Here is a 24,538-nt window from a genome sequence, read left to right on the forward strand (position 1 = left end):
CCGACGACCGGTGTCCTCCCTCCACAAAAAGAGGGAGTTGGTTGAGTTGGTAGTATGCAACTAGCACTATTTTGAGACTTTCAGCTTCTTGCGCTGTAACGGAGGCTCTGGATCTCACCGAATCTTAATCAAATTGCACCTTCCCTAATGACAATCAAGTAGCTCCCCTAGGGTATCAAGTTGCAGCCACCAATTATCCTTTTTACAGATGCGCGTATCGACGTATCGGATCGTCATTGGTTGTTAAAGTTCACTCTCATGATGTAATTTTGAACAGGTGTAATTAGGCGCTTGGCTTCGAACTTGCGCAGTGCCAGTTCCTGGGCGCGGAGAGCCCCTTTCCTTCTTGAGTTTGGCATGGCTTGGGAGTCGGGGCCGTTCCGTTGCAGACATCAATAGGTCAAATAAATAGCCGAGATTTTGGTTTCCTTTGATCACAAGCTGATCACAGAACAGTCTTCTTAACAACGGCTAGCTGACTTGTTACTTGTGCCACTGGCCTTTTGTCGATTCGGGGACCCAGAGACATCATCGGATTCGGAAGTAATTCATCTGCAAGAATATGATGGGGCATTGGTGTGTCCACAGAAAAGTGCATACACGCCAATATGCACCATGTCAAAATTACGTGTAGTTGCAACTTAAACAGACTTGACTTCTGCTAGCTTCTGCTTGAAGGTCCGGTGTAGTGCCGGCCTTTTTTCCGTTTTTTTTTCCCCTCTCACAAGCTACATACGCGAAAAAAGCTTCATGACGCGTTTCTTTGGTAACTTTTTGTTGCTGCTGATTGTCAAAAAGAACAATGAGCATGCACAACGTCTCCGCACGTAATGTAATCGGGCATTCTGCGTGACATACCAGACAGATCTTCAATTCTGATACATATCGGAAATTCGGAATCTGAACAGATCTCAACCTGGATGACTTGTGAGATGCAACGTCTTGTATGTATGCGGCATTGCAGTGTGCAGCGCCCAGTTCGCCAGCGGCAGCCCCGGCCTGCCCCAGCTATTTACATAATTGTGAGGTCATTCATGCACTATTAATGTCGAATGTAAGGGTTTGAGATTGGGATACTATCATACTGGCAGAGACTGGCTCACTTTCTTTCCTACAAGTTCCTAGTTACGCGCCAACTCGAAATCCAGTCAGCAGCTTCGGGCTTTCAGATTTTGCTTCACATCCTTGCGAATACATGTTTTTTTGCTGGTCCTCTTACAACATCGTGCATCAAATGCATGCATGACCAGGGAACATTCCCAACATATGCAGACCAGGTTTGCAGAGGGTACGGGCGGACAGATGGGATATTGCACACACCCCGACAACGCCGACTTGCGGATGTCTGCACTATGGATCTGTTTCTTGGTTGTGGATGGGAAAGAGTGGCAAAAGGCACGAGTTCACTGTCCGAGTCGGCACACACCGCTGTCAATGTTGCTCGGCTTTTTCTCAGAGTTGTTCGGCTGAGCGGATTTAGGTAGTTTTAAGTTCTAAGCTGGAGTGCGTCGGCGTGTTAATTTCGCGTCGAAGTTCCTGACTTCTAATTTGTTGTAGCACACCTCCAGCTTTTTCTCGGTTGGCGCCTCGTTAATGTCTACCGACTCAGTGGATTGGAGTTACCCGGAGCACATCTAACCTCTAGACTTGGATTATTATTTCAGGTCGATACCCTGATAGAACCCCCCCTGGTGCCAGCACTGAATGAAATCAGCATTTTGTACCCTTACCCATCTACATTCATCCCTAATATTTAAATAGGGCCCCCAATCAGCTCCCAATCCCCTGTCGCTATTCGGTACTTGGTCGTCTGACTGTGTTCGGACAAAAAATCAAGTTGAACTGAGCACTCTACTGCGCCGAACGGTCTACCCTGGCAACTGCAACTACCCTCGACCCAGCAGATTCGACCAGTCCATTCTCTTTCCGGGTCCATTCTTTCTAAGCCTCATGATGATGATGATGATGGACGCTAGTTGCCTGGAATTTCCGGCTGGCAAGGCGTCGCCAACAGCAGCTCCCCAGCCAACACCATGTCCCACAGGGCCTGAACTGGATCATTATTCCATTCGGTCTTCCCTCCCTCCGTCTGCCTGCTCGTCTTCTCCAACGAATCCGAAGCGCCCATTCGGATTTCGACCAACACACGGACTAGCAACCTCAACATCCTCCCTCTCCACTACCAATCTCCGGAGCTTCTCCAAAACAACCTCGTTCTCGTCAACTGCCGCGAAGTTTAAGCCTTTTTCCAAGTACCGATCTCGCAGGCCATCGGACGACTCTCTGACAGATCTTTCTCCTCCGACTCACTCTGACCTCGATCAAATTTCTCCGCATTGGAATGTTGCATTAGATCACCAGGCAAACTCACAGCCATCCTCACCTTTGCGAAGCCAGCGGAACTCCGCAATCTTTCTAGGCAATTCCAAGCCTCCTTCAGTGTCGAACAAGCCCTCCAAAGAGAGTTCTTCCGCTGGCAACATGAATTTGTTCAAAAGCCACGGCAGTCAACCCTCCTTCTCCTCACGCTTACGTCTTTTGTCCAAAAACTCTTCGGAAAGGCAAACCCCGGAGAAAAGCAAACCTTCACTGAAGTAAGTTCTTATTGATTATCACTGCGCCCAATTATTTTCTTCTGCCACTTGCAGTTGCACCTAGCATTCGACTCATGGATATGCATCTGTCTGTGTACTTGCAGAAGTCAGCTAGAGCCCTCCCCAAGCCGCTCTCTTAAGCCAGCTGTGCTCAAACCATTCCAGAGCAAAGCGGGAAAACAGGAACTAGAGCCAAACAATTCCACAGCCTTGGAAGAATTCGAAGCTATCCAGGTATGGAATGATTGATTCCTCAAATTTTCTATCAAATGTGATTGAATAACCGTTGCTCATCATATCATGATGACCTATTTCACTAGTCGCCACCATGTGATCTGCGCATAGTGGCCAATCCAAACTATCCACCTAGGTCATTTAGCATTGTAAGATACATTATATTCTACTCTACTTTTTCTACCCTAATCTATCATGTGCCCCGTTTGTTCAAGCCCTTCTTCTTCGAACTTAATCTAGGCTGGTCGACCAGTAATAGATGACTCGTTTCATGAGCTCAGTCGGTCATCGTCTTCTCCCAATCTCAACAAGCCAACCACTTTTTCGCAACGCCTATCAGGAGAATCGGTACGCAGCACCGCTTTACTCAACGTTACCGGAAGTCCCAAGAGGAATCACGCCCCACCTCCGATTAAAGTTCCGAAGCTGCGTGCGAGCACCATTGCAATTGCGATTGGTAGCGAGGCATCGCCGATCGGGGTTTGCCCCAAGCCTATCTCTCGGCATAATCACTCCAGGTCTGAGTGCGGTAACCACTTCGTTCGTCGTCTTGCGAGTCTCGAATGGCATGGCCATGGCAAGAAGTCGCCCGCGCAGGAGCCACTTCCAGATCGTAGTAAGCAGCCGGCACACGAAGTTCAACTTGAGCAGAAAAATCACAATCGCATCGAGGAAAATCTAAGCGTCGATATTTTCGATGCGCTGGCTGCCTCGACTAGCCCTCGCAGTGGCGTGATTTCCATCTCCAACTCTTCCAAAGTTATCAAAGATAAAGCACCCGATGTGATGCCTTTGCAACCCGCTCCTCGTCGACTATCCGGCTATGCTCATCACTCCAGCACTGACTCCAAAGGGCCAACGATGCCCTTGTTGATATCCAAGCATTCACGCTCTGTCGGCAACACCCATTACACTGCCTCCCAGCACCGCGTTCGCTCGAGCATGTGTTCGGAAAGTGCCACTCTCGACCTAACAGTCATTCAATCATCCACTCGAAACGTCAGGCGCACCCGATCGTCGAGCAAGATCTCGTTCGCTACCAATCACTCACGCTACCCGGAGACTCCTAAACAATCTGCGAACAGCTTTCTACCAAATTCATCTTGGAGCCCCATTCATGAGTCAACAGAAAAGCAAGAGATTTGTCCAGCCACTCACGGAACTTCGCCGGGCTCTATTCCTTTTCCGACAGCTGAGTGGTCGAGCCAGCTAGACCCTTCGCCAATTGAAGAGACAATCGCCTCATCTGGCGATGAAAATGAAACATGTGGAATTCACATTCAGAACAGGGCTCATCGTGAGTGTCAAGTTACACAGGGCTCGAGTCCCCCCGGCAAAAATGAAGTTACAATCTCTGGCAAGAACAGGCAAATCCAGCGCGCCACATCATTCGACATCCGCAATTTCCCGTTGCATCTCGACACTTCTCAGCGACCGGACGCTCTTCCTGTTATCGCCATACCTCAACCAATTATAATCCCGCAATTTGTGTGTGGTGGCCTCCCCGCCTTACCGGGCGCTGAGGAGAACATCGAAAGCTACAGCAAATCTTCCATACCAGTATCCAACGCTACCATTCGCCCATACGAGTCAAGTGACTTGAGCTCACTGAGGTCCATCGTATCAAATGGATCATCCGCCGAAGCATGGAGGGGTATGAATCGTATCTTCACGCCATCGAGCACTCCGCCATCCAATCACTCGAGTGAATACGCTTTCAGAGCGATCTCGCAGAAGGCGACTCCTCTCTTTCAATCCGGATTTGATAGCACTTCTCGTAGTCTCAGCGTCGATGACTTTTATCTCAACATCAACAGCAATGCCCTTTTGGACTTATCGAGAAGAGAGATCAAGAAAGTACCTCGTCCACGCTCTATGTCCGATCGTGGACCCAGCCGGTATGAGATTCTGGCACAGTTACTGGAACACCGCAAAAACTCCATTTATAGTCAAAAAACTTCACCTTTCACTGCAGAACGCCTATTGTCAAGTTGCACTCGAGCTGAAGCCCCTCAGTCTAGTCAGTGGCTCACGGCATCAATTGCACAAAAGATTCGCGAAAGTACTCGGTCAGAGCTTGAGAATCTCGTCACCGAAGCGCTCAAAATTTTCCATTCGGATTCCCATCGCTTTATGGTCGGGGACATCAAGGAACTCATTCGGGAAGGAAGAAAATCTGAGCAAAAGGCCGAGAAATTGCGCCGTAAGTTCTCATACTCTTCTTTTCTTGAAATATCCTATACACCACTCACGCAGGAATTTATGTTTTTAGGGCAATTCATAGCTGATTTGAACGCCAGAGAAAAGCTTCTTCATCGGAATGTAATGACCTTACAGGCCTTAAATGGTGACAAAGGTGCCCGGTTTGGAGAATCTATACTGAAAGTGGTCATGAACACCGACCAGCTCACCTCCGAATTACTTGGCTTGATTGACCATACTTCCAAGGTTGACCGGATGTGTGAGGCTCATTGGCGAGCCGCAGCCACCGTTCAAATGAACAACCTGGCGATGAAAGAGGCCCAGCTCGAAGCCGCACAGTCCCGCATCGAGCAACTCGAATCCGACCGTGCTCGTCATGTCAAGCAGATTTCAGATTTACAAGCCAAAGTTGATGCGATACATGATCAAGCAAGGCCTAGCTCCAGAGCTACAGATTCCGATTCGGTTTGCTCTGGACCTCTTCTTAGTGTTCGCAAGAATTCGAAAAACAGTCAGGAATTATCCCGAGATGGAATCGTGTCTGACTCACCCTCATCAACACCGCGAATGGGTCATTTCCCGTATCATTGCCCTCAACAGCTTCCTCATGCTAATCTCGTTCAGAGCAGAGTGCGGTTCAACTCCACTCATAGTTTCGGTTCGTCTCATAGCTGGAACGCACCCTTTGAGAATGGTTCCAACGAAGGAGGCTGTTCAGCTATATTGCCAGAACCAGTGTCACCCCGGACAGCGTTCCTATCACCCTACGGTTTGGCTCATAACCAAGCAGCTTCGCATGAGCGTTCAGAGTCATCCTCATCCTCGTTACCAGGAAGCAGAAACGAAGGGGTTCCCAAGTCGCCGCGAAAAACTCACAAGCCGAGCTTCTCCAACGTATCTTTGACGGCCCATTCCAATTCTGCCACCAATTTTCAACGCTCGGAGAGTTTTAGCTCAAAGAAGGCCCAAGCCACAGCCGTGGTTCCTCGCAACATCCTCGCCAACAGCAATTCCATCAAACATAAAGGACACATGAATGGCATTCATCTCAAATCTAATCGGTCCAGCTCACTCAACGCGTCTGATCTGAAAATTGAGGTTGTCGATTCGAATATGCATGGTCCTCAGGATCCCAAGCCCCGCTCTACTTCGAACACTTTCTTACCTTATCTGAAGAGTGGCACACCACCTTCTATCTTGGAATCATCTTCCATCGATGCCTCGAATGAATTCCAATCTTCAAACACGGCTTCGCGAGGACCTTCGTCTTCCAGTTTGTCGCGCTTTCCACGACAAGCAGCCCCGGCTCCAAAGCTACCATTACCATATGAATCACATTCGCGTCGACGCGGGCAATGGTCCCCGACGAGCCCACCACAGGGTAACTTGAGCTCAATCACTCTATCCCAGTTGGGATCAATCGACATCGCGAACCTATTAACCAACATCGAATCTTCGAGTCAATAATCAATCTCAAACGGATTTCCACTTTTTCTGTGACTCAAACCTGCCACTCAAACTATTCCATGGAATTGTCCGCGTGTATTGATTTTTTTTTCAGAGCCAAGACAAAGTAAAATAATATATATTGATTCGCACTTTCCTTTCCCTCAAAGTTTTCTTTCTAATCATAACCAACATATTAATCTTGTTTAAATTCTAATGCACCTTATTGACACATCATTTTTGCTATCCGCGTCTGGATCATTGTTCAATTGATTTTTGCTCTGAGTTCGTTGTAATTTTGGTTTTCTGTATTTGGATCTTCATGCTATATCCTATTTATCAAGGTCTTACATTCACTCACATATCTACCATCCAGATCAAGGAAATTTGTTGTTTCCTGCTTAAATATTGTACTTCTAGACGTCATTCATTCTCTTCCAAATTGCTCAAATATTTTGGAAACTCGATTCCCAAGAGTCAAGACTCTCAAGGATCAATCCTGAGCAGTGTTTTTTTATGATAATTGGCTCAGCATCTGACGTCCTCTGCATAATCTCATTCTCCATTTTTTGATTGTCCTTCGGCACTCACATCACACCTCTTCCAGCAAAGGATTTCCACCTTCCCTTTCACTGCAAAAATAACTTGGTCAACTGCTTGCAGTTGACATGCAGGATACTCAAGCCAAGCTGCCATTGTAACTCCACATGAATGCAGAAGTGCCTTTGTTGGCACAGTCACTGTGCAAGGTGCACAGTGACTGTGCATTGAAGCTTGGGTTGAGTCAAACCTTGAGTAAGGCTGGTGTAACACCACAAGCTTCCTCAGAGTTGCCGCATGTCAACTGCTCACAGTTGACACAGTTTTTTTTGCAGTGTTTGGCTTGGGTAGGAACTTTGGGCATTGAAATGCGACTCTTTCCCAACCGCAAATCCAAGTCACTTTATTAAATCATGATATAAATGAATGTGAATCGCATTGACTGAACGACCTTGGAAATCTGTGGACATCCTTTAACTATTTGGGAGATGCTGAGTATCTAAACTTCAACCTTGGCTGACTGAAAAACAAGTTGGAATGTAAGAAATGAAGCGACAATAATGGTAATTGGATTGTTACCAGGGGAGTTGGCTGTGATTCAAAAGTATTGCTGGGCTCTTTGCTCGACAGATAAGCAATGAAAGTCCGGGGCCCAATCACCTTCTGCCTGAATGCGAATTGTATTGTACCCAGGCTGTAAAAGCAAACCAGTTAGCTGAAAATCAAATCAAAAGGATCTAAGAATATGCGTCTTATTTATCTTAGCACTCACTTTTAGCGGAAGTGAGACGAGAAATCCTTGAATCATATTGTCCCAAGTCTGGTGTGTAGCATACGAAGTCCCAAGGAGCAGAAACCCATGTCAACAAGAGTATACTTTGATGACAAAAGGAATACACTGACCAATCCAGTGATAGGAAAATCCACATCATATTTTGTACTCTCGTTTATAATGATAGCTGTGCGCTTGAAGTTTAATTTTGTATCATCCATATTTCCGATGGCCAAATCTGCATTTACGTAATCAAAGCTGACTACAGTATTGCCATTTCTTGAACCAGGTATGTTCTTCCAGCGCACCCCAGTTTCTCCATCAGCCTTGAGGTTTCCTGCTACTTTAACACCTTGGGAAGTTAGTTTCAGAATTGCAGAACCCGTGATTTCAGCAACTTCGACAGGGAAGCGCTGGAAAGTTCGCTGGCGAGCTGGCTTGGTTTTGGTGAACTTGAGGAACAAGCTTCCGTGCTTCTCAATTGTGGAAACATAGCTGCAAAAGTTCATACCATGAAGTTAGGCGATGATCAGCCAAAAACGAGTGATTGATTTAAAAGAGCTCACGTTGTTGAAACTACTCCTAAATCCTTTCCACTAAGTACCTCATACACATGTGCGGATGAAAACCCCAAATCTTCAAGATTTATGTTTTTTTGTGAGCTATCATCTGACCAATTTATGATGACTGAAATGAAAAAAAAAAAAAATCAGTTTATTCTTGAAGGCAAACGTCGACTACTTCTAAAAGCAGCTACCAAGTAGGATTTCTGAACCCAAATAAATTCTTACCTGCAACTGTGCTACCATCACTGAGAGGTCCGCTCCATATATCCATATCAGGGTACCGGTGCTTTAGGGTGATACTTTGGCCCAGTGCATCTTGCTGTGTAAAAAACAGGAGGTTATCAGAACAATGTGTTTGCTCATGAGTAAAGAAATTTCAGTTTCAATTTTCAGGTTGCTCACATTTACGGCAATAGCCCGTGGATTTGTAAGCAGTTCAATTTCATCCGGATGGAGGCGGGACACATCAGTCGAAAAAATTAGGGGCGATCTAGGAGGTTTAGGAAGTTGTGTGAAATTTCTCAGCGGCTGTTGTTCTCTATGGCCAACGGATGTTCAGAGAAGAAAAATCACTTTGCTGCAGCCCAAAAGCAAAATTGTGTTCTCTTCTCGGCCATTGTTAGTCTATTTTCACCCAGTTGAAGAAATCCAAGGTCATTGTATGGCCCCCTGTTTGCAATAGAATATGGGTAAAGTGTGTTCAATGTTCTAATACTGTTGAGAAATAAACACAAAGATTCAGCTGAAAACGGAGGATGTATGTGTAAGTCATCAATTTTCTTACAAAGAGTTCCAGCTATCTAAGGTGTCATCAGCTATTCTCCAACTATTGGCCTTGGTATTGACGGCTGATGGAGAAGCACCCCATTGCCCAGTGCTAGTTTCATCCGACTGGGTTAGTTAAGTGAACAGGTGGTGTACGTATTAAGGCATTCTTGAAAATTCAACTTACGCATAAAACATTTTATTCTGATAACCACGATTGCTTATTGCGCTTTCCATTTGGACATATCGCGACTGATATTTTATAATTCATCAACCCTCTGTGAATTTTGTAAAACATACTGGAAACATACATTCAATTCAACTGCCATATCTGATTGCAATACTTGTGGAAATCCCCAGTCACACCTGAGGCGTTTATAGAGCTATGAATTATCAATCTTGACAAATCCTTTTTAGAAAAACCCTTGAACTCACGGCCTGTGTGATAGATAGGTTGCACCAAGTTCATTCAAAGCAAACACATATCCGTCAAGGTCTGTTTTAGGTTTGGCATAAATCTTTGCCTCCTCTTCAGTTCGTGGGCATAGTTGTGGCCTAGAAGGTTTTCAGTGGTGGCAATCATTAATATGTAAGCTAAACTCTTTTTTGTTATACCCACTTTTATTGAGAAAACAGTAAAATGAAAAACTAACCCTCCCCAGGTACCAAAACCCAGTCCAAGTCCTCTTCTTCTAAAGTCGTCGCGGAAAGAATGATAATCTTGCCCCATAACACCATCATATAACTTTTTGTTGATGGAATTTTTATAATGGTCAGAGCTTTTGATCCAATCATTTGTGAAAAACTAGAGTCACATACTACCAATGGATAATTCCCATAATCCTCTTCCCATCCACATTCAATGACAAAAGTTGTATATCCAGCTTTTATTAAACCCTTCTCAGCCATTAAGTCTGCTTGCCACCTAAGTTTTTCAGCAGTTATGCCTGTACAACCAAGAGGTCCTATAGAGTTCCATCCCAATACAGCTATAATGAAGTATATCTTGTCAGCCTTGCGAATATTTTTGACTGAATGCTATGCCAACTTACGCTTGGGCCTAGCAACTGGAGCTTGAGTGTTTGTTGCCATTTGAGCTGGGCTTTGAGTTGTAAAACCAATGGCTGATAGAGTAAATATTGCAATAACAATCCGTTGAAATCTGCAGGATTTCTGATGAATGTTTGACAAGCTATTCATCTTGATTGCCATGTTGATCTAGGTATTTCACAGGGGTTGTGTGATAGGTCTGATGTGGATTTTTTGTATGATGGGTATTCACTACGGCTAAAATAGATACGTAAAAAAAAGTGAAAGTGCGATAAAAGAATTGAAGATGTTTGGATCAAAATGTCAATCTTTTCGAGGCCTTTACGAAGCGAAGTGGTCTACAGTCACAGATCTGTTCAAGGGGTGAATCAAATCTCAGCTTGCGGCGCAAAGGTTCTTCAACCCGATGGTTTGAATTAGAAAAGATAGCGGAAAATGCAGTCCACTGTCCAGTAAAAGTGTCCGAAAGTAATATGCTTGTAAGCACGTGGTAGGCTTTGTATGAACCCGGGTTGGAAGTCAAGAAGGCTTGTGGCAACGAAAGTACGGTATGAATGACGAATGAAATAAAGCAGAGCACTAAAGAAAAGCAAAACAATCTGGAATCGAGCAGGCCAGACTGCGCCCTTATATATTCACGCCGATTGACAAGACGCTGGAGGTACACCGGATCTCACGTTATCCGGGCCGACTACAGTTGCTTGGAACTCGTTGGAGGATGATCAAGGGGTTCATGAAAAGCGTCGTTGAGGTTCGCGTTTCCACGCACGCCGGATGGCTCGGTATCCGACCTCGCCTGTCAGTTGGGGCGGAGGTTTTTGCTTGCCTACGGTGGTAGCAATGTTTCTATCGTATGGTCGATGTATCCAGTCCCAAGGCTGTGGTTAAGGTATTTGATCAAACACAACACTTCGATCGACTCGGTATCCTGGCAGGCCGAGCCGAGCCGCTTGAAGCGTGAAGCTTGTCAGTAGGTTTCCCAAAAAGCTCGTTCTTGCACATTCCACATTTGATGTTCGCCAGCAGGCGGAGCTCGGCTTTGTCCTGCTTTGGCTAACTTGGTCAATTTTACGATTGCGGTTGGCACCCCTTTCCCAAGAAACGGGTGATGAGCAAGCCGGAGCCTTCTCGCGCCTGAGGAAGACAGATGCGCGAAATGTGCAATCGGGAGCAGCATTTACAATGTTACATAATGATCGCTGCTACCCATGAACCTGGAACGATTGATTTTTCTTCGTTTTGTCCTCTCTCAGACTCTTTTAGCGTTCCTGTGTGAGACTGATACAAAGACGCGCCTGTTCAGAATAAGAGATGTGTTTTAATCTGATCGTAAAAACAGTTAAGAAGCCTGCATACTTTCCGAGTTTCATTAGGGGGCTTCAAAATTGATCCAGGAAGCGTTCCAGGTCCAAACTCCAGGAAAACCAAAACACAGCCAAAAAATAATTCCTGGAGGTTCTACATTGAGACCCCCAGAAAGAGGAACTTCCTGCATTTGAACCCAGCAGAACAAGACCTGGAAATGATTATCTGTTTTAACATGTTTTGTCCCATGCCTTTGGGGTCCCCGAAGGACCAGCTCCTTCCCCCCCACGCAACCACAAGTTGATCTGACCTCATCGGACTTTCTTGTACATTTTTTTTTTCATCAGCAGTTTCAAATTAGCTCAAACTGCATCAATTCCGACTACTCTAATTGCTGTCGACCGGGAGGGACTTTCCCTGTCAACAGCCATATAAGGCAGTTGACCGGGAGAAGTCCCTCCCGGATGACTGCTTGATATGGCTGTCGGCCAGGAGGGACTCCTCCTGGTCGACTCTTGTATGTATGTGGTTGTCGGCCGGGAGGTACTGCTCCTGGTCGACTGCCTTGTATGGCTGTCAACCTTGAGATACTGCTCCCGGTAGACTGCCTTATATGGCTGTCAACCGGGAGGTACTGTACTACTGCTCCAGTCCCTCCCGGATGACTGCTTGATATGGCTGTCGACCGGGAGGGACTCCTCCCGGTTCCTCCCGGTCAACTCTTGTATGTATGTGGTTGTCGACCGGGAGGTACTGCTCCCGGCCAACTGCCTTATATGGCTGTCGACCGGGAGGGACTCCTCTGGGTTGAGTCTTGACTGCTTGATATTACTGTTGAGTGGGAGGTATTTTCTAGCATGGCGGGCGGTGGACAAAAATTCGCTCGAAGTTAGTGTGAGGTGGTGGGAAAGATGATGTAGGGGTGTCGAAAAAAAAGGCGGGGGTCCGGGGTTTGAGAAGAAAGGTGGGATTTATCCTCTTTTGTCCTCTTTTAATTTCCTGATTTCCTGTTTTCCTGGATGTCCTGGAAGGGCATAGGAAGAAGGAGATCAGGTCCGCAGGAAGCGTTCCAGGTCGCTCATTTTTCCTGGAAACTCCGACCTGGAACGCTTCCTGGATCAATTTTGAAACCCCCTATTTTCTTAAGGCAGCATTTCTCAGCAGTGGGCTGGAAGGTACCCTGATGGCTAGAAACTATATGTAAGACGAAGTTGGCCAGCCGTAAGCAGCTAACTATTCTGAAATTGTGAATTCACGACGTTTCACATTTTATTCACAGTGTGGGGGCGGGTGAACTGCCAGCCATCTCCAGGTAAACCACCAGTTCATCTTTGACTGCTACTCGTCCATTTTCTTCTGCGCTTAAACATTCAGTGATCACATTCTGCCAAGAGCCAAATGTTTAGAAGTGACAGATTTACATAGCTCAAGAGACAGAGAGAAACCATTGCGATTGAATCGAGATAAACCATTAAGATTGAATCCAAAGCGGGACGACGGCCCTGAGGAACTTCATAAACTTGAAGATACCGACTGCACGTTCGACGTTTCCAGCGGGATCGACAACTCGTTGAGGGAAAGCGATCCCGCATCCGAAGAGGCCAGGGAGACGTTCGAAATGCCCGGTCAGATGGTCGAATTTCAAGCTCTGCTCAAGTCCAGCGAGCGTTACTCTTGCAGTCGGGGTGGGCTGATAGCCGATCGCATAAATTACTCGCGCGCAACTGGTGAGAGTTGTGAGATGGAGAGAAAGAGCGCCTTCTGAGGCCTCGATTTGGGTCTTCAAGATCCTCCCCTCAGCGACCAGGTTTGGATACTCATCCTTGGCCCAATCAGCTACCACACCTTTCAAGCCCGTGTTATCATATAGAATCCACCCATCCCTCTGCTCGGCGAATCTGATCTTGGGGTTTCGGAGGAGATGTACGACCCTCACCCTGTTCGAAAGACCGATCAGATTCCTCAAGACCAGGAATGCTGAATGTGAAGATCCAACAACAGCAATTGTTTCCTTTTCGAGATCAATCCCTTCCGTTGCAGCTTCGAGTTGGGAGGGTGCGAGCGCGACTTCCAAGTCGATGGGAGGTATGGCCTTCTCCTTCGGTTGGACTGGTTCTGACCCGGTGGCTAAAATGACCTTGCTAGTTTTTAAAATTGTGGCTTGATGGCTGACCGGGTCCATCATCTCAACATCAACCATCCAACCGACACCATCAATGAAATCTAAAGAGTGTACACGCGCTTGGAAGGTGTCTACCTCATTGCGATGAGCTGAGACCAGTCGTCTGGTTAACATGATCATTAAATCTGCCGCATAACTCAACAGATTTCCTCGATCTCGCTCCAGCTCTTCTAAGGTAGTGTATGCGTTGGGCTTTTCTTCCGCTTCATGGACCAGCTTGGTAAGAGTTGGACTTGCGGCCACATAATCAAGGAACAGCTGGATTTTCGTGTTACTAAAGGTGGGCATGGTAATAGTTTCAACCAACAGTCAGTTTATGGGTTGCCGTTACAACAGCAATTGTCTCCTATCTAGGTTATACATAGAATCTATTGTCAGTACAAACCTTGGTATTTCCCTATACTTCTCACCCATCCTTCCTCCAGAGAACGAACTATCAATCCACGCTATCCGAGAAATTCCATTATCGATCAAGTTGGCTACCGCAGTCAGACCAGCGGGCCCCGCCCCGACGACGACGAACTGGTACGATTCTCTGGTACGATTCTCCCAGCTCTTTTCCAACTCTCGAGTTCTTGCTCGCTGCGGGCATGGTGGATGAAGATCGTTCGAGTTATCGTGATTGTAATTTGACGGTCTGGTCGTGAAGTGTTCTCGAATCTCAGCTATGTATCCTGCCGCAAAAATGTGCGCGATGAAGAGTCTAACCTACAAATTAAGGAGGCGGCACATGGTTTAGCTGGCTTGATCATCTGTTGCCGATTCTGAGTTAGTAGGGACCTGACCAGATATTTCGGGGTCTCGTCCCGAGGTGTCCCCGCCGAGACCTCCGGATGGGCAGCGCAGCCAATCTCCGGCCTTGCACAAGTCCCTCGCCTGCCGGGGGGCCTAACTTAACACAAGTCCCCCCTGGTGGGAGGCTCGCTGTGGCTGGCCGCAAAGCGGCCCCTCCCGCAGGGAGGGACTTGCGCGTAATGTCAAAATTTTGGCTGGGAAAGAAATCACAATTGGCTGGAGGGAAAATATTAACCCTCAGCCAGCCTCCCCCTCAGGTCCTGTGGACCTGCCCCAGAGCCAAAAGATACTTCTGGACCTCAGCTTTCATTTGGCACTGGTCTCATCTCCTCAATCCAAACCATTTACACTGTACTAATGGTTTAAAAATAAAAAAAACATGAAGAAATGTAAACTAAGGATGCACAACCATCATGCCTGGTGGATCCTGGATCCGCAAACCCGCAGATCCTACACATGTAGTGTTGCATTTTGTTGCAGAAAGGAAATTCAATTGTAGGACCCTGGCAACCCCCTATAAATGGGTGGCATGAAAATGTATGAATTATTTGGCAAAATCACAAAATGGTACACATGAAAATGGTATGAATGCCTTTTTTTGCCATTAAGGGTAGGCACCTCAAATGTATGAGATTTTCCTCAGGGAAGGGAGGGTAGTAATGAAAAATGTATGAGACCAGCTGGGAGCCACCAAGCGCTCCCTCTTGACCCGCCCCCCCCCTTTGGCAGCACCTGTCAGGATGGTCAAAAAATGTATGAGACCAGCCGGGAGTCACCAAGTGCTCCCTCTCAACCCCCCCTTGGCAGGACCTGACAGGATGGTCAACAGTCAAATTTGTTCATTGGTGCCAATTTAGCGCGAAGTGCGCGCCCAGCCATTTGTTGATGACATTTCCGGTTGATGAATTTTTTTATCTTGCCATGTCTCAACCTTCATTCTTGGAACACTGGGAAAAAGAGTTCTTACATATGAAAGCTCTTGCAAAGAAAAAAAATAAAGCTTGATTGTATTCATTCAACATTAGTCCACTAACTTAACTAAGTCCCTCTCTTTGTGGAGGGGGGGGCGCCGTCCCTTGGAAGGAGGGACTTTACACTAAGTGGACCCTGCGGCCTGAGAGAATCATGAACTTGGCCTTTTTCAATCCTGTGTAGCTTCATCACATCACATTGTGCGATTGAGTTGTAGGGGAACAAAACATGCAGAACATCAAGGAGAATTGTTCCACCTATTGTCCTATTTTTAGGGATATGTAATGACATCCAAATGTCTTTTTTTGCAACTTCATCTAGTTGGCTATATCCCGTATCACACATGTTGCACTGTACAGAATCTGGAATCCATGATGTTACAGCTCTGATTACAGCTCAACAAGAGGTGTTGAGGATGGGAAAAAATAGTAGAAAGATAGGGACAGCTTGGGCCATCCCAGAAATGTAAACAATTTCAAAAATGGTGCAGAGGCTCATGAGGGAGAGTGATTCTAAAAAAGTCCCCACCAAAAGTCATAATTCTCTCAGGCCGCGGGGTCCACATAGCGTGTAAGTCCCTCCTTTGGAGGTTGCTTCGCTCCCCCAAGGAGGGAATTAGCTAAGTTAGATTAGTCCAGTAATTCAAGACATTGCCTTTCTTATTTTCATGTTTTTTCATGTGCACTGGCGCCCTTGAAGCTAGAAAAAATGGATAGCTTCAAAAAAACAGGCTTGCACCCCCTCCCGCGGAAAAAAAATGGTAGGCATGAAATATGTATGAAATTTTTTGAAATCCTCTGAGGGTACACATGAAACGTGTATGAATGGGCTATGAAAATGTATGAATTTTGGAAAAATTGGGGATTTTACATGCCGCCCATTTATAGGGGGTTGCCAGGGTCCTTCAATTGTGCATATTATCAGAAAATCCAAAAATGGATCTTCAGAGCAATGTAATATCCTTCAGGGTTGCTTTGACCTTCAAAACGGATTCCTTCAATCAGTTTTGGGTCTTTTTGCTCAAATTTTTGGGTGAGGGTGCGCATCAGCACTGCCAATGAAACTGTCTATTCAGTTTTTTTTTGTACATGTTTTGCTAATTTTTAAATAATTATTTAGTGATTTTGGGGTTGAATATCCTTCCTTTCCCTGCCAGACTTCAGACATTAGGTGTAAGCCTCTCCTGCGGAGAGCCCTCCGGGCGGGGTCCCCTGGACCCTCCGTTTGAGAGGCTTAGTTAAGCTAGCGGGGGGCGGGGTCGGAGGCCCGCTCCTCCCGCATTCTCAGCTCTCCGGATATACAGAACCTCAGCTCGCCAAGGACTCCCAGCCAGACGGTGCAAAACCTTAGTTTGCGAGAGTATCCGACGAGCTGTATCAACCGTTCTGGGAGTCGTTACAAAGCTGGATTTAATTGTACCCACTCCAATGTGAATCCTCCCGGCAAGCTGTTAAAGAAAACTGCTCGCCGCGAAGACTTTGTGCTAGGGCCATCCACGTCTCTCTGAAGCATTCGGAAATAAGACCCCATATTGATTCTTGGGCATCACAAGCTGCAACGCATGATTTTGACCTCCGAAACTGTTCGCTCAACTAAATGACGCTAACTAAGCGTTTGACTGACAGTTTCAGTCTCAGCTCCCTCACTACACACTGAGGCTGACATCTGGCAAATTAACAAGTTGCCAGACCGGATTATTCGGCTTTGGACGTCTGGGAAGCTCCATCCACGTCCAACGCGTTGGCTGACATACTTAACAGTCACCTGAATAGGATTGACTGAAAGACCTTTCATCAACCAAAGTCTTTATCTCCTTAGCCGCAGCATAATTTGCCGAGTGAAAAGCCGATTGGATGGTGTGTAAAAATGGCAGTGAAGTATGAATATTGACAATGGAAAGATTGTGGGCAGCTTTTGAAGTGCGGCCAATACAAAGTATCTTGAGGGAAGGTTTTACATAGTGGTACTAGTTTACATACATGTTCATGATGGATGGATTTTTACAGTGGATTTTTCGACTCAAACAGAGCCTGTGTTCTCAACTGACAAGCGATGAATGTCTGGGGCAAATTGATTGTTTTCTCCCCGAATGAAAATGGTGTTTTCAACTCCGGGCTAAAAGATTTGATAATCGAAATCAGGTCCGGCACATCATATTGGAAAGATTCAAGATGTAGCATTTTTTTGTTACACTCACTTCAAGAGGAAGTACTATGGGAAATCCTTCAATCATATCGTCCCAAGTCTGGTACAAAAGATCCAAGATTTCAAAAGCAATGAGCTCTCAAGATGATCAAAGGATTTTATTCATTATTTCCAAAATGAATGTACTTACTAGTCCAGTTATAGGCAAATCTGCATAATAGGTGAATTTGTCGTTTATAACAATAGCTGTGTGCTTGAAGTTCAATTTTGAATCGTCCATGTTCCCTGGGGACAATTCTGCGTTTGTGTAATGAAGGCGAACTAAAGTGAAACCATTCTTTGAACCAATGATTTTGCTCCAGCGCAGCCCAGTTACTCCATCAGCCTTGAGGTTGACGGCTACTTTAACACCTCGGTTATTCAGTTTCAATTGCGCAACACCCGTTATATCAGCCACTTCAATAGGGAATTCAGTGAAAGTTTTCTTGTGAGCTGGCTTGGTGTCAGTTAGCTTTATGAATAAGCATCCGTGCTTCTCAATTGTGGTGATAAGACTGTGGGAAATTGGTATCAGAAATCTTTGAAAAGTTTAGTCAGAAATTCATATGAATTACCAAATTTGAAATAACTTGCCTTTTGGTGACAGGTCCTACATTTTTTTGATTCAGTATGTCCTCCACATTTGCAGATGAAAACCCCAAATCATCAAGCTGAATTGTTTTTTGTGCACTATCATCTGACCAATTCACAATAACTGATTTGAAAATAGAATTATCAGTTCATTTGAAAAAAATAACTGTTGAACTGAATTGAAGCAGCTACAAGGTAGAAACTTGGAAGAAAGCAGGTTCTTACCTGCAACTGTGCTACCATCACTTAAGGGCCCACTCCACATATCCATGTCAGCAGGGTACCTGCGAGTTAGTGTAATACTTGTCCCCAAGTCATCTTGCTATGTAAAAGGGGGAAGTGTGTTTCTCAGTAACAAGTTTTCAAATTACATCATTGGAAACAAAAAACTGCTCACATTGATGGCAATTGCCTTTGGGTTGGTCATTAGGTTTATTTCATCCTCAGTAAGGGTAGCAATATCAGCTGAAAAGATTAGTGGAGATCTGGGATGCAAAGAGTTTTGTTTAAAATGTATTGGATATAAATCTTCTGCTTGGTAATGTATTTTCAAAGAAGAAAGAAGAAAGCGCACTTTGCCGCAGCCCAAAAGGCAAATTGTGTTTTCTTTTCAGCAGGTGTCAGTCGATTTGGGCCAAATTGAAGGAATCCAAGGTCATTAAGTGGGCGCCTGTTTGCAATGGAATATGGGACCAGTGCATTCATTGTCCTGATACTGTTTGGAAATAAACAAAACGATTCAGCTAAAAATAGAAAAATTATCAGTTGGTCATCATTTCTCTTACATTGAGGGCCAGCTATCTATGGTGTCATCAGCTATTCTCCAACTATACGCCCGGGAATTGTCCATTTCTGGTGTAGCACCCCATTGTCCAGAGCTAGTTTTCATAAATTTGGTTAGTAAAGTGAAAAATTGGTTGCCATCTTAAACTAAAGGTGAACTTTCAACTAACGCATATAATATTTTGTTCTGAAGATCACGATTTATTATTGCACCGTCCATTTGTACGTAGCGGGACTGATATTTCATTCCTTTTCAACTCTTTTTGCAATTTAGGAAATTACTAGACTTGGACATACATTCACTTCCATGGCTTTATCAGGAGTTTGTATGATATCAGGTCTTACCAATTCACATCTTTTGGTGTTTATGAATCTTTATATTAGAAATTTTGGAAAATCTCCAGGCTTCTTAAAAAATATTTGTACTCACGGTCGGTGTGATAGATAAGTTACACCAGCATAATCCAAACCACGTGCATAACTGTCAAGGTCTGTTCTAGGTTTAATATGAGAATCCTCGTCTGGATTTCTTGTGCATATTTGTGGTCTAGAATGTTTGCATTTATGCACATGAATGAGTAAGCATTATTTCATCCCTACCTTATGTATCTTGAGAAAACAGGAAAATTCTAAACAAACCCTCCCCAAGTACCAAAACCAAGCAAAAGCCCCCTTCTTCTAAAGTCTTCTCGGAAAGCCACTACATCTCCCCCCACAACATCTGGATAGATCTGTTTTTTGATGGAGTTTTTTTTACACCCATTAGAAATTTTGGTTCAATCACCAATTTGGAAAAAAAAATAGCTGCTTACTGCAACTGCTGGACCGTCGTCCCCAACACCCTGTTCCCATCCACATTCAACAATGAATGTTTTGTATCCAGCACGTAGCAATCTCCGACTACCCAATAGGTCTGCCTGTGCTCTGAGTTTCTCAGCGTTTATATCGGTACAGCCCATAGGAGTAAAAGAGTTCCATCCCATCACAGCTGGTGTAAAATAGGTCTTGTTAGTCTTGATGTTTTGTATTGCAGACCATTTTCACTTACGCTTAGGCCTAGGGACTGGAGCTTGATCCCGTGCCAACAGTCTGGTTGGCGTTTGGGTTGTCAATCCAATTGACGAGAAACAAAAGATAGCAATGCCAATCCAATTCAATCGGCAAGACAGCTGATAGACGTTTGAACAGCTATTCATCTTCAATGAGATGTCTATCTAGGTATTATGCAGAGGTTATGAGATAAGTATGTTGTTTTTGCAATAATGAGTATATGTCGAAAAAATAGATGACACATACAAAAGATGGTAAACTGAGATAGATGCAGTATGTTGATTTTGTATGTTGATATCGACCAGTTGGACGATTTATTCAAGCATGTATGTCAAGGCGAGAGAATGAATGCGCCAGACCGGTGAAAATTGTCTATTTATGTGAAGTCGTGGTGTTAAAGGTTGTGTAAACCGATGTGATGTATCAGAAAAGATAGGGAAATGGTCAGTCTACAAAGTCAAAAGAAAATTGTCCGGAATCAATATATTTATAAGCTCGAGGCCTTGACGGTCTTGTCAATCACAAGTGTGTGGCGCAAGAATTATGATGGCAAAGAAAGTGTCCGATGACCGTGGTGGTAAGGAATAAGCGATGAATGAGAATTCAACAGAGCGCTTGGTGAAAAATGGCAGGCACTGGATGGAGGCAAACCGGCGTCTTTATTTACTGCGGACATGCTGACGAAACACTGAACGCACTCCGGATCACACCGACTAAGCTGTCTACAGTTGCTTAGATCCCGATGAGTTGATCAAGGGTTAATTCACGACAGGCGTCGCGGAGATGGATAAGTTTGCTTCAATGCGCTTGATCAAACACTTCACACCGGATGGCTAGGTATCCGAGCCGGCCTGCTTTAAGATGATGGTGTTCTTGCTTGGCTACGAGAGACCTACGGCCTCGGTGATTGCCATATCTCCCCGAGCTCGGGTTGTGATATCTACTGCGAACATGCCGATGAAACACTGATCGCACTCCGGATCACACCGGCCGAGCTGACTACAGTTGCTTGGATCCCGTTGGGATGATTAAGGGTTTCACGACAGGCGCCGCCGAGATGGAGAGGCTAGCTTTAATGCGCTTGATCAAACACTTCACTCCGGATAGCTAGGTACCCGAGCCGGCCTGCCAGCTGGGATCCCGCTGGAGTTCTTGCTTGGCTACGAGAGACAGTGAGACCCACGGCCTCGCCTAACTTAACAGAAGTGCCTCGCTCCGGAGGGCCCTGTACAGCCTCGAGCTTAACTAAGCCTCTCCAAGGAGGCGCGAAGCGTCTCCGAGCGCCTCCGAAGGAGGGGACTTGTGTTAAGCTAGGTACAGCCTGGGCTGGCCCCTCGCGCAGGCTCGCTTCGCCAGGCGCCTTCGGCGCGCCGGGTCCCCCGGCCCCTGAAACGAGGGGATTGTGCTCAAGCTGCGGCCTCGCGTCCCCAAGACTAACGAAACTCATGACACCGGGGGAGGGCAAGTAACGCTTGATGGTGCACGTATTTGCATAATTTACAAGTTGTAGCACCACTTTGACAGCACTCTCACTGATGTAGCTTAATCCGGCAACAACAGCTCTTTACCCTCAGCCTTTTTGGTGTCTCAGGGACCTCAGAATTGAGACCTCTGATATTTGTGTACTTTGATTAAAGTGCATTCAGATGAAAAAACAAAGCTTTTAGTTTTGATAGAATTAATGACTTTTTGATTTTTAATCCTTCTGGAGAGTAAAGTGTTATATGAACTTGATGGTTGGCAAGTTTACACCTGTGGCTGCCACTGATGGATTGGAGAGTAAAAAGATGGATATAAACTTGATGGGTGGGGAGTTTACATCCACAGCCTGTGAGTGTTGCATTATAGTAGCCTTGTCTTATATCAAACAGAATGGTCCACCAAGAAAAAAATACAATTCTCAATCAAACTGCTGGTTAAGCTTCTGAGACAGATCATTGATTGTAGACACAAACACATTATTAAAGAAACTTTTAGGATCATTCATAATGAAAGATGAGTTGGCTCTACGTGCAGCTGAAGTGATTTCCAAAAAAAGTGTTTGATAGTTAGTTTTCAACCAGAGTGTCAAAACATGCCAGAGGATTTGAGAGCTGTTGGCTTTCATATATTGGAAAGATTTCTTGATTTTGTGCAGAATTTGTTGCCATTCTTGATCTCTTTTCTTTGAATCTGGTCCAAGTAAATCTTGCTGAATTTCTAGAAACAGTGCACTAGCTTTCTTAAGTTCAGTAATGTAATCTGGAGCTTTACCTTCCTCTGTTATTTGGGATTTTGGATAAGGAACAATTGAATTGATCATTTCAACATAAAACATGAAAGCTGGATAAATCAATGGAAGGGTTTTGTATGTGACTTTGTTCTTGTGAATTCTAAAATCAAAATTGGTATGTATTCTCCAATATTCAAACCACACATCTTCATACTTTTCAAATCCATTGATGATCTGTAGCAGAGATGATCCTCTACACAGGATGTTTCCACCTTCTTGGTTTTTCTTTCTCAAAATACAACAGATTTTTTCAAACTGAAATTCATTCACAGAGACATTCTTCTGGCTCATTTCTGGAACTTCCTTGTGCATATCTTCCATCAAAGATTTATAAAATTGATTCACATTCTCACAATCTATAAAATCTATCACTGTTAACCTTGGTAGATTTTTGATTTGATATCTCTTAGATGGCTTTATCTGTGGAATCTGGGGAGAAATCAATTCCAGTAACTTTCCAGATAAATCATTGCTTGAAGATGTAACAAGATTGGAATGTTGATCTAGAATTTCTGAAGAAAACAAGTGATTTTCAATTCCCTGCAGAACTTTCTTGTATGGTTGATGATCAGGAGGCTGTAAAGATGAACCACCCAACAAGACATGTATATTTCTCTTAGTACCACCAATCAATGATGAGCCGCCCAATAGGTCATGTCCCTTTCTTTTGGCGGCACTAATTAATTTGGAACAGTGATTTCCTAGCAACATGATACCACTCAAAGTTTTTTCACTTTCCATTAGATCAGCACCTAATTTCTTACAAATTGATAACTGTTCTTGATTGATCTGCAAAAGTTTGCTGAATATTTCATGGCTTGTCTGGCTGGAGGCTACGACTGGTAAAGTCATGTGATCATTTCCTGAAGATGAAGAAGGTATGGTTTCTGCATGGTTTTTCCCACAAATTGATAACTGTTCCTGATTATTTTTCAAAAGGTTGCTCAATATTTCCTGGCTTTCTTGGATGGGGGCTGATACTGAGGAAGATTTATGAGCATCCTCTGAAGATGAAGAAGGTATGGTGTCTGCATGGTTGGAAAGGGCTTCTGGATTTTCTGGTTGGAATCGGTCTTCAGATGGAGATCTTGAAACATCTTTCTTGTATTTGAACCAGATATCAACTTCCTCAGGGTCGAAGGTATCAATAAATGCCCCATCATGGTGGTACCAGGGCTGAAAAGGCTGCATGCCAACAACGTTTGGTTGGAATCGGAAGCTTTCTTGACTGAAAGTGGAACTGGGTTGAACTTGCAAGGGTTCATTCGTTGGAACATCTTTCTTGGTTGCATATGGCTGGAGAACTTGGCTGACCGTCTGAAATTCCCCCTCATCGGCCATCGTGGAAGAAGGTATAAGATGTTCGATGTTGTGGGTTATTGCTGGTGCCAGGGGGTCACTGAGGAAATCAGCTGGGAAGTAATTAAGAGGGGCAATATGCTCGTGAAATCGTTCATAGCCACTTGCCCGCGAGCTCGACGCGCAGCCATCTTGTTCCGATTCCATGTTGAGAAAGTGGTCGGGGTCAAATCCAAGTAGACCATGATTGATTGAGTCTGGTGCCAAAGGCTGCATGAAACAGGCCGGCTCGAAGAGGTGTTCACCCGGATATACTTCATCAATCCCACTGGCAACTATGATAGCCAAAAAGATACGAAATCGACTGATGCCCCAGTTCATACTCAAGGACCCACGGCGGAACAAGTTTTGCGGATGAATGCCGGAAGCAGTCTTAAGAAATCCCCAGGAGCCTGGGCTTGGGAACCTTAGATCCGGGATCGATTCATGAAACATAGTGTCATGTGACGTTACTCTTGCAGCTGTATAGATACGTGTCCCGATGCCATGTTACGCAACCGTAGCGCTTATCAAAACCCACATGGGCCTCAGGATGTTTCAAAGAATGCGCAATCCACGTAAAATAGGATGGGCAGTTCACGTCCACAAACTGCGAGTGTTAGATCACAGTAGTCATATATATATATGTTGCTATCAAACAGAAAAAAAAAACAGAAAAGGCTTCCCAGAAAACATATCCAACATAATTTTTTAATCAATCTGTTGGCTAAGCACATGTTTGCATGCATGACAAATGTAGCATAATATGAAAATTTGACCACAAGTACCAAGCTAGAATGCCAATTTTTTTCACAGATTTGTTTTGACTCATATAAACCTGGATGAAAAAATGCCCATTAATTGAATCAGTGATGATTGGGCCCAATTGGTTCCTTT

At 44.9% G+C, this 24,538-nt stretch overlaps 4 protein-coding genes across 4 annotated transcripts; 1 reads left to right on the forward strand and 3 right to left on the reverse strand.

Annotated features, from left to right (window-relative positions):
• Positions 1-1,045: 1,045 nt before the first annotated feature.
• Positions 1,046-6,497, forward strand: PtA15_10A649 (uncharacterized protein; the record flags this gene model as incomplete). Its single annotated transcript, XM_053160846.1, has 7 exons — positions 1,046-1,054; positions 1,126-1,147; positions 2,045-2,594; positions 2,699-2,828; positions 2,915-2,977; positions 3,069-5,031; positions 5,101-6,497. 7 exons carry the CDS (start codon positions 1,046-1,048, stop codon positions 6,495-6,497), a joined length of 4,134 nt encoding a protein of 1,377 aa, XP_053024780.1.
• A 1,117-nt stretch (positions 6,498-7,614) lies between these two features.
• Positions 7,615-10,331, reverse strand: PtA15_10A650 (uncharacterized protein; the record flags this gene model as incomplete). Its single annotated transcript, XM_053160848.1, has 14 exons — positions 7,615-7,710; positions 7,789-7,836; positions 7,920-8,283; positions 8,355-8,475; positions 8,580-8,673; positions 8,757-8,844; positions 8,928-9,068; positions 9,139-9,231; positions 9,307-9,371; positions 9,431-9,485; positions 9,555-9,674; positions 9,773-9,864; positions 9,939-10,108; positions 10,172-10,331. 14 exons carry the CDS (start codon positions 10,329-10,331, stop codon positions 7,615-7,617), a joined length of 1,707 nt encoding a protein of 568 aa, XP_053024781.1.
• A 2,614-nt stretch (positions 10,332-12,945) lies between these two features.
• On the reverse strand, positions 12,946-14,408 carry PtA15_10A651 (uncharacterized protein; the record flags this gene model as incomplete). The annotated part of the gene is made up of 3 exons (XM_053160849.1): positions 12,946-13,930; positions 14,042-14,293; positions 14,365-14,408. The coding sequence occupies 3 exons, from the start codon at positions 14,406-14,408 to the stop codon at positions 12,946-12,948; spliced, it is 1,281 nt and encodes a 426-aa protein (XP_053024782.1).
• A 3,034-nt stretch (positions 14,409-17,442) lies between these two features.
• On the reverse strand, positions 17,443-24,097 carry PtA15_10A652 (uncharacterized protein; the record flags this gene model as incomplete). Its single annotated transcript, XM_053160850.1, has 15 exons — positions 17,443-17,538; positions 17,621-17,668; positions 17,759-18,122; positions 18,202-18,322; positions 18,424-18,520; positions 18,596-18,683; positions 18,773-18,913; positions 18,984-19,076; positions 19,152-19,216; positions 19,279-19,336; positions 19,412-19,528; positions 19,621-19,712; positions 19,794-19,969; positions 20,030-20,191; positions 23,068-24,097. 15 exons carry the CDS (start codon positions 24,095-24,097, stop codon positions 17,443-17,445), a joined length of 2,748 nt encoding a protein of 915 aa, XP_053024783.1.
• Between the last annotated feature and the right edge of the window lie 441 nt (positions 24,098-24,538).

This window comes from Puccinia triticina, chromosome 10A, assembly GCF_026914185.1.
Source record: "Puccinia triticina chromosome 10A, complete sequence".
In the NCBI taxonomy this organism is placed as follows: Eukaryota; Fungi; Basidiomycota; class Pucciniomycetes; order Pucciniales; family Pucciniaceae; genus Puccinia; species Puccinia triticina.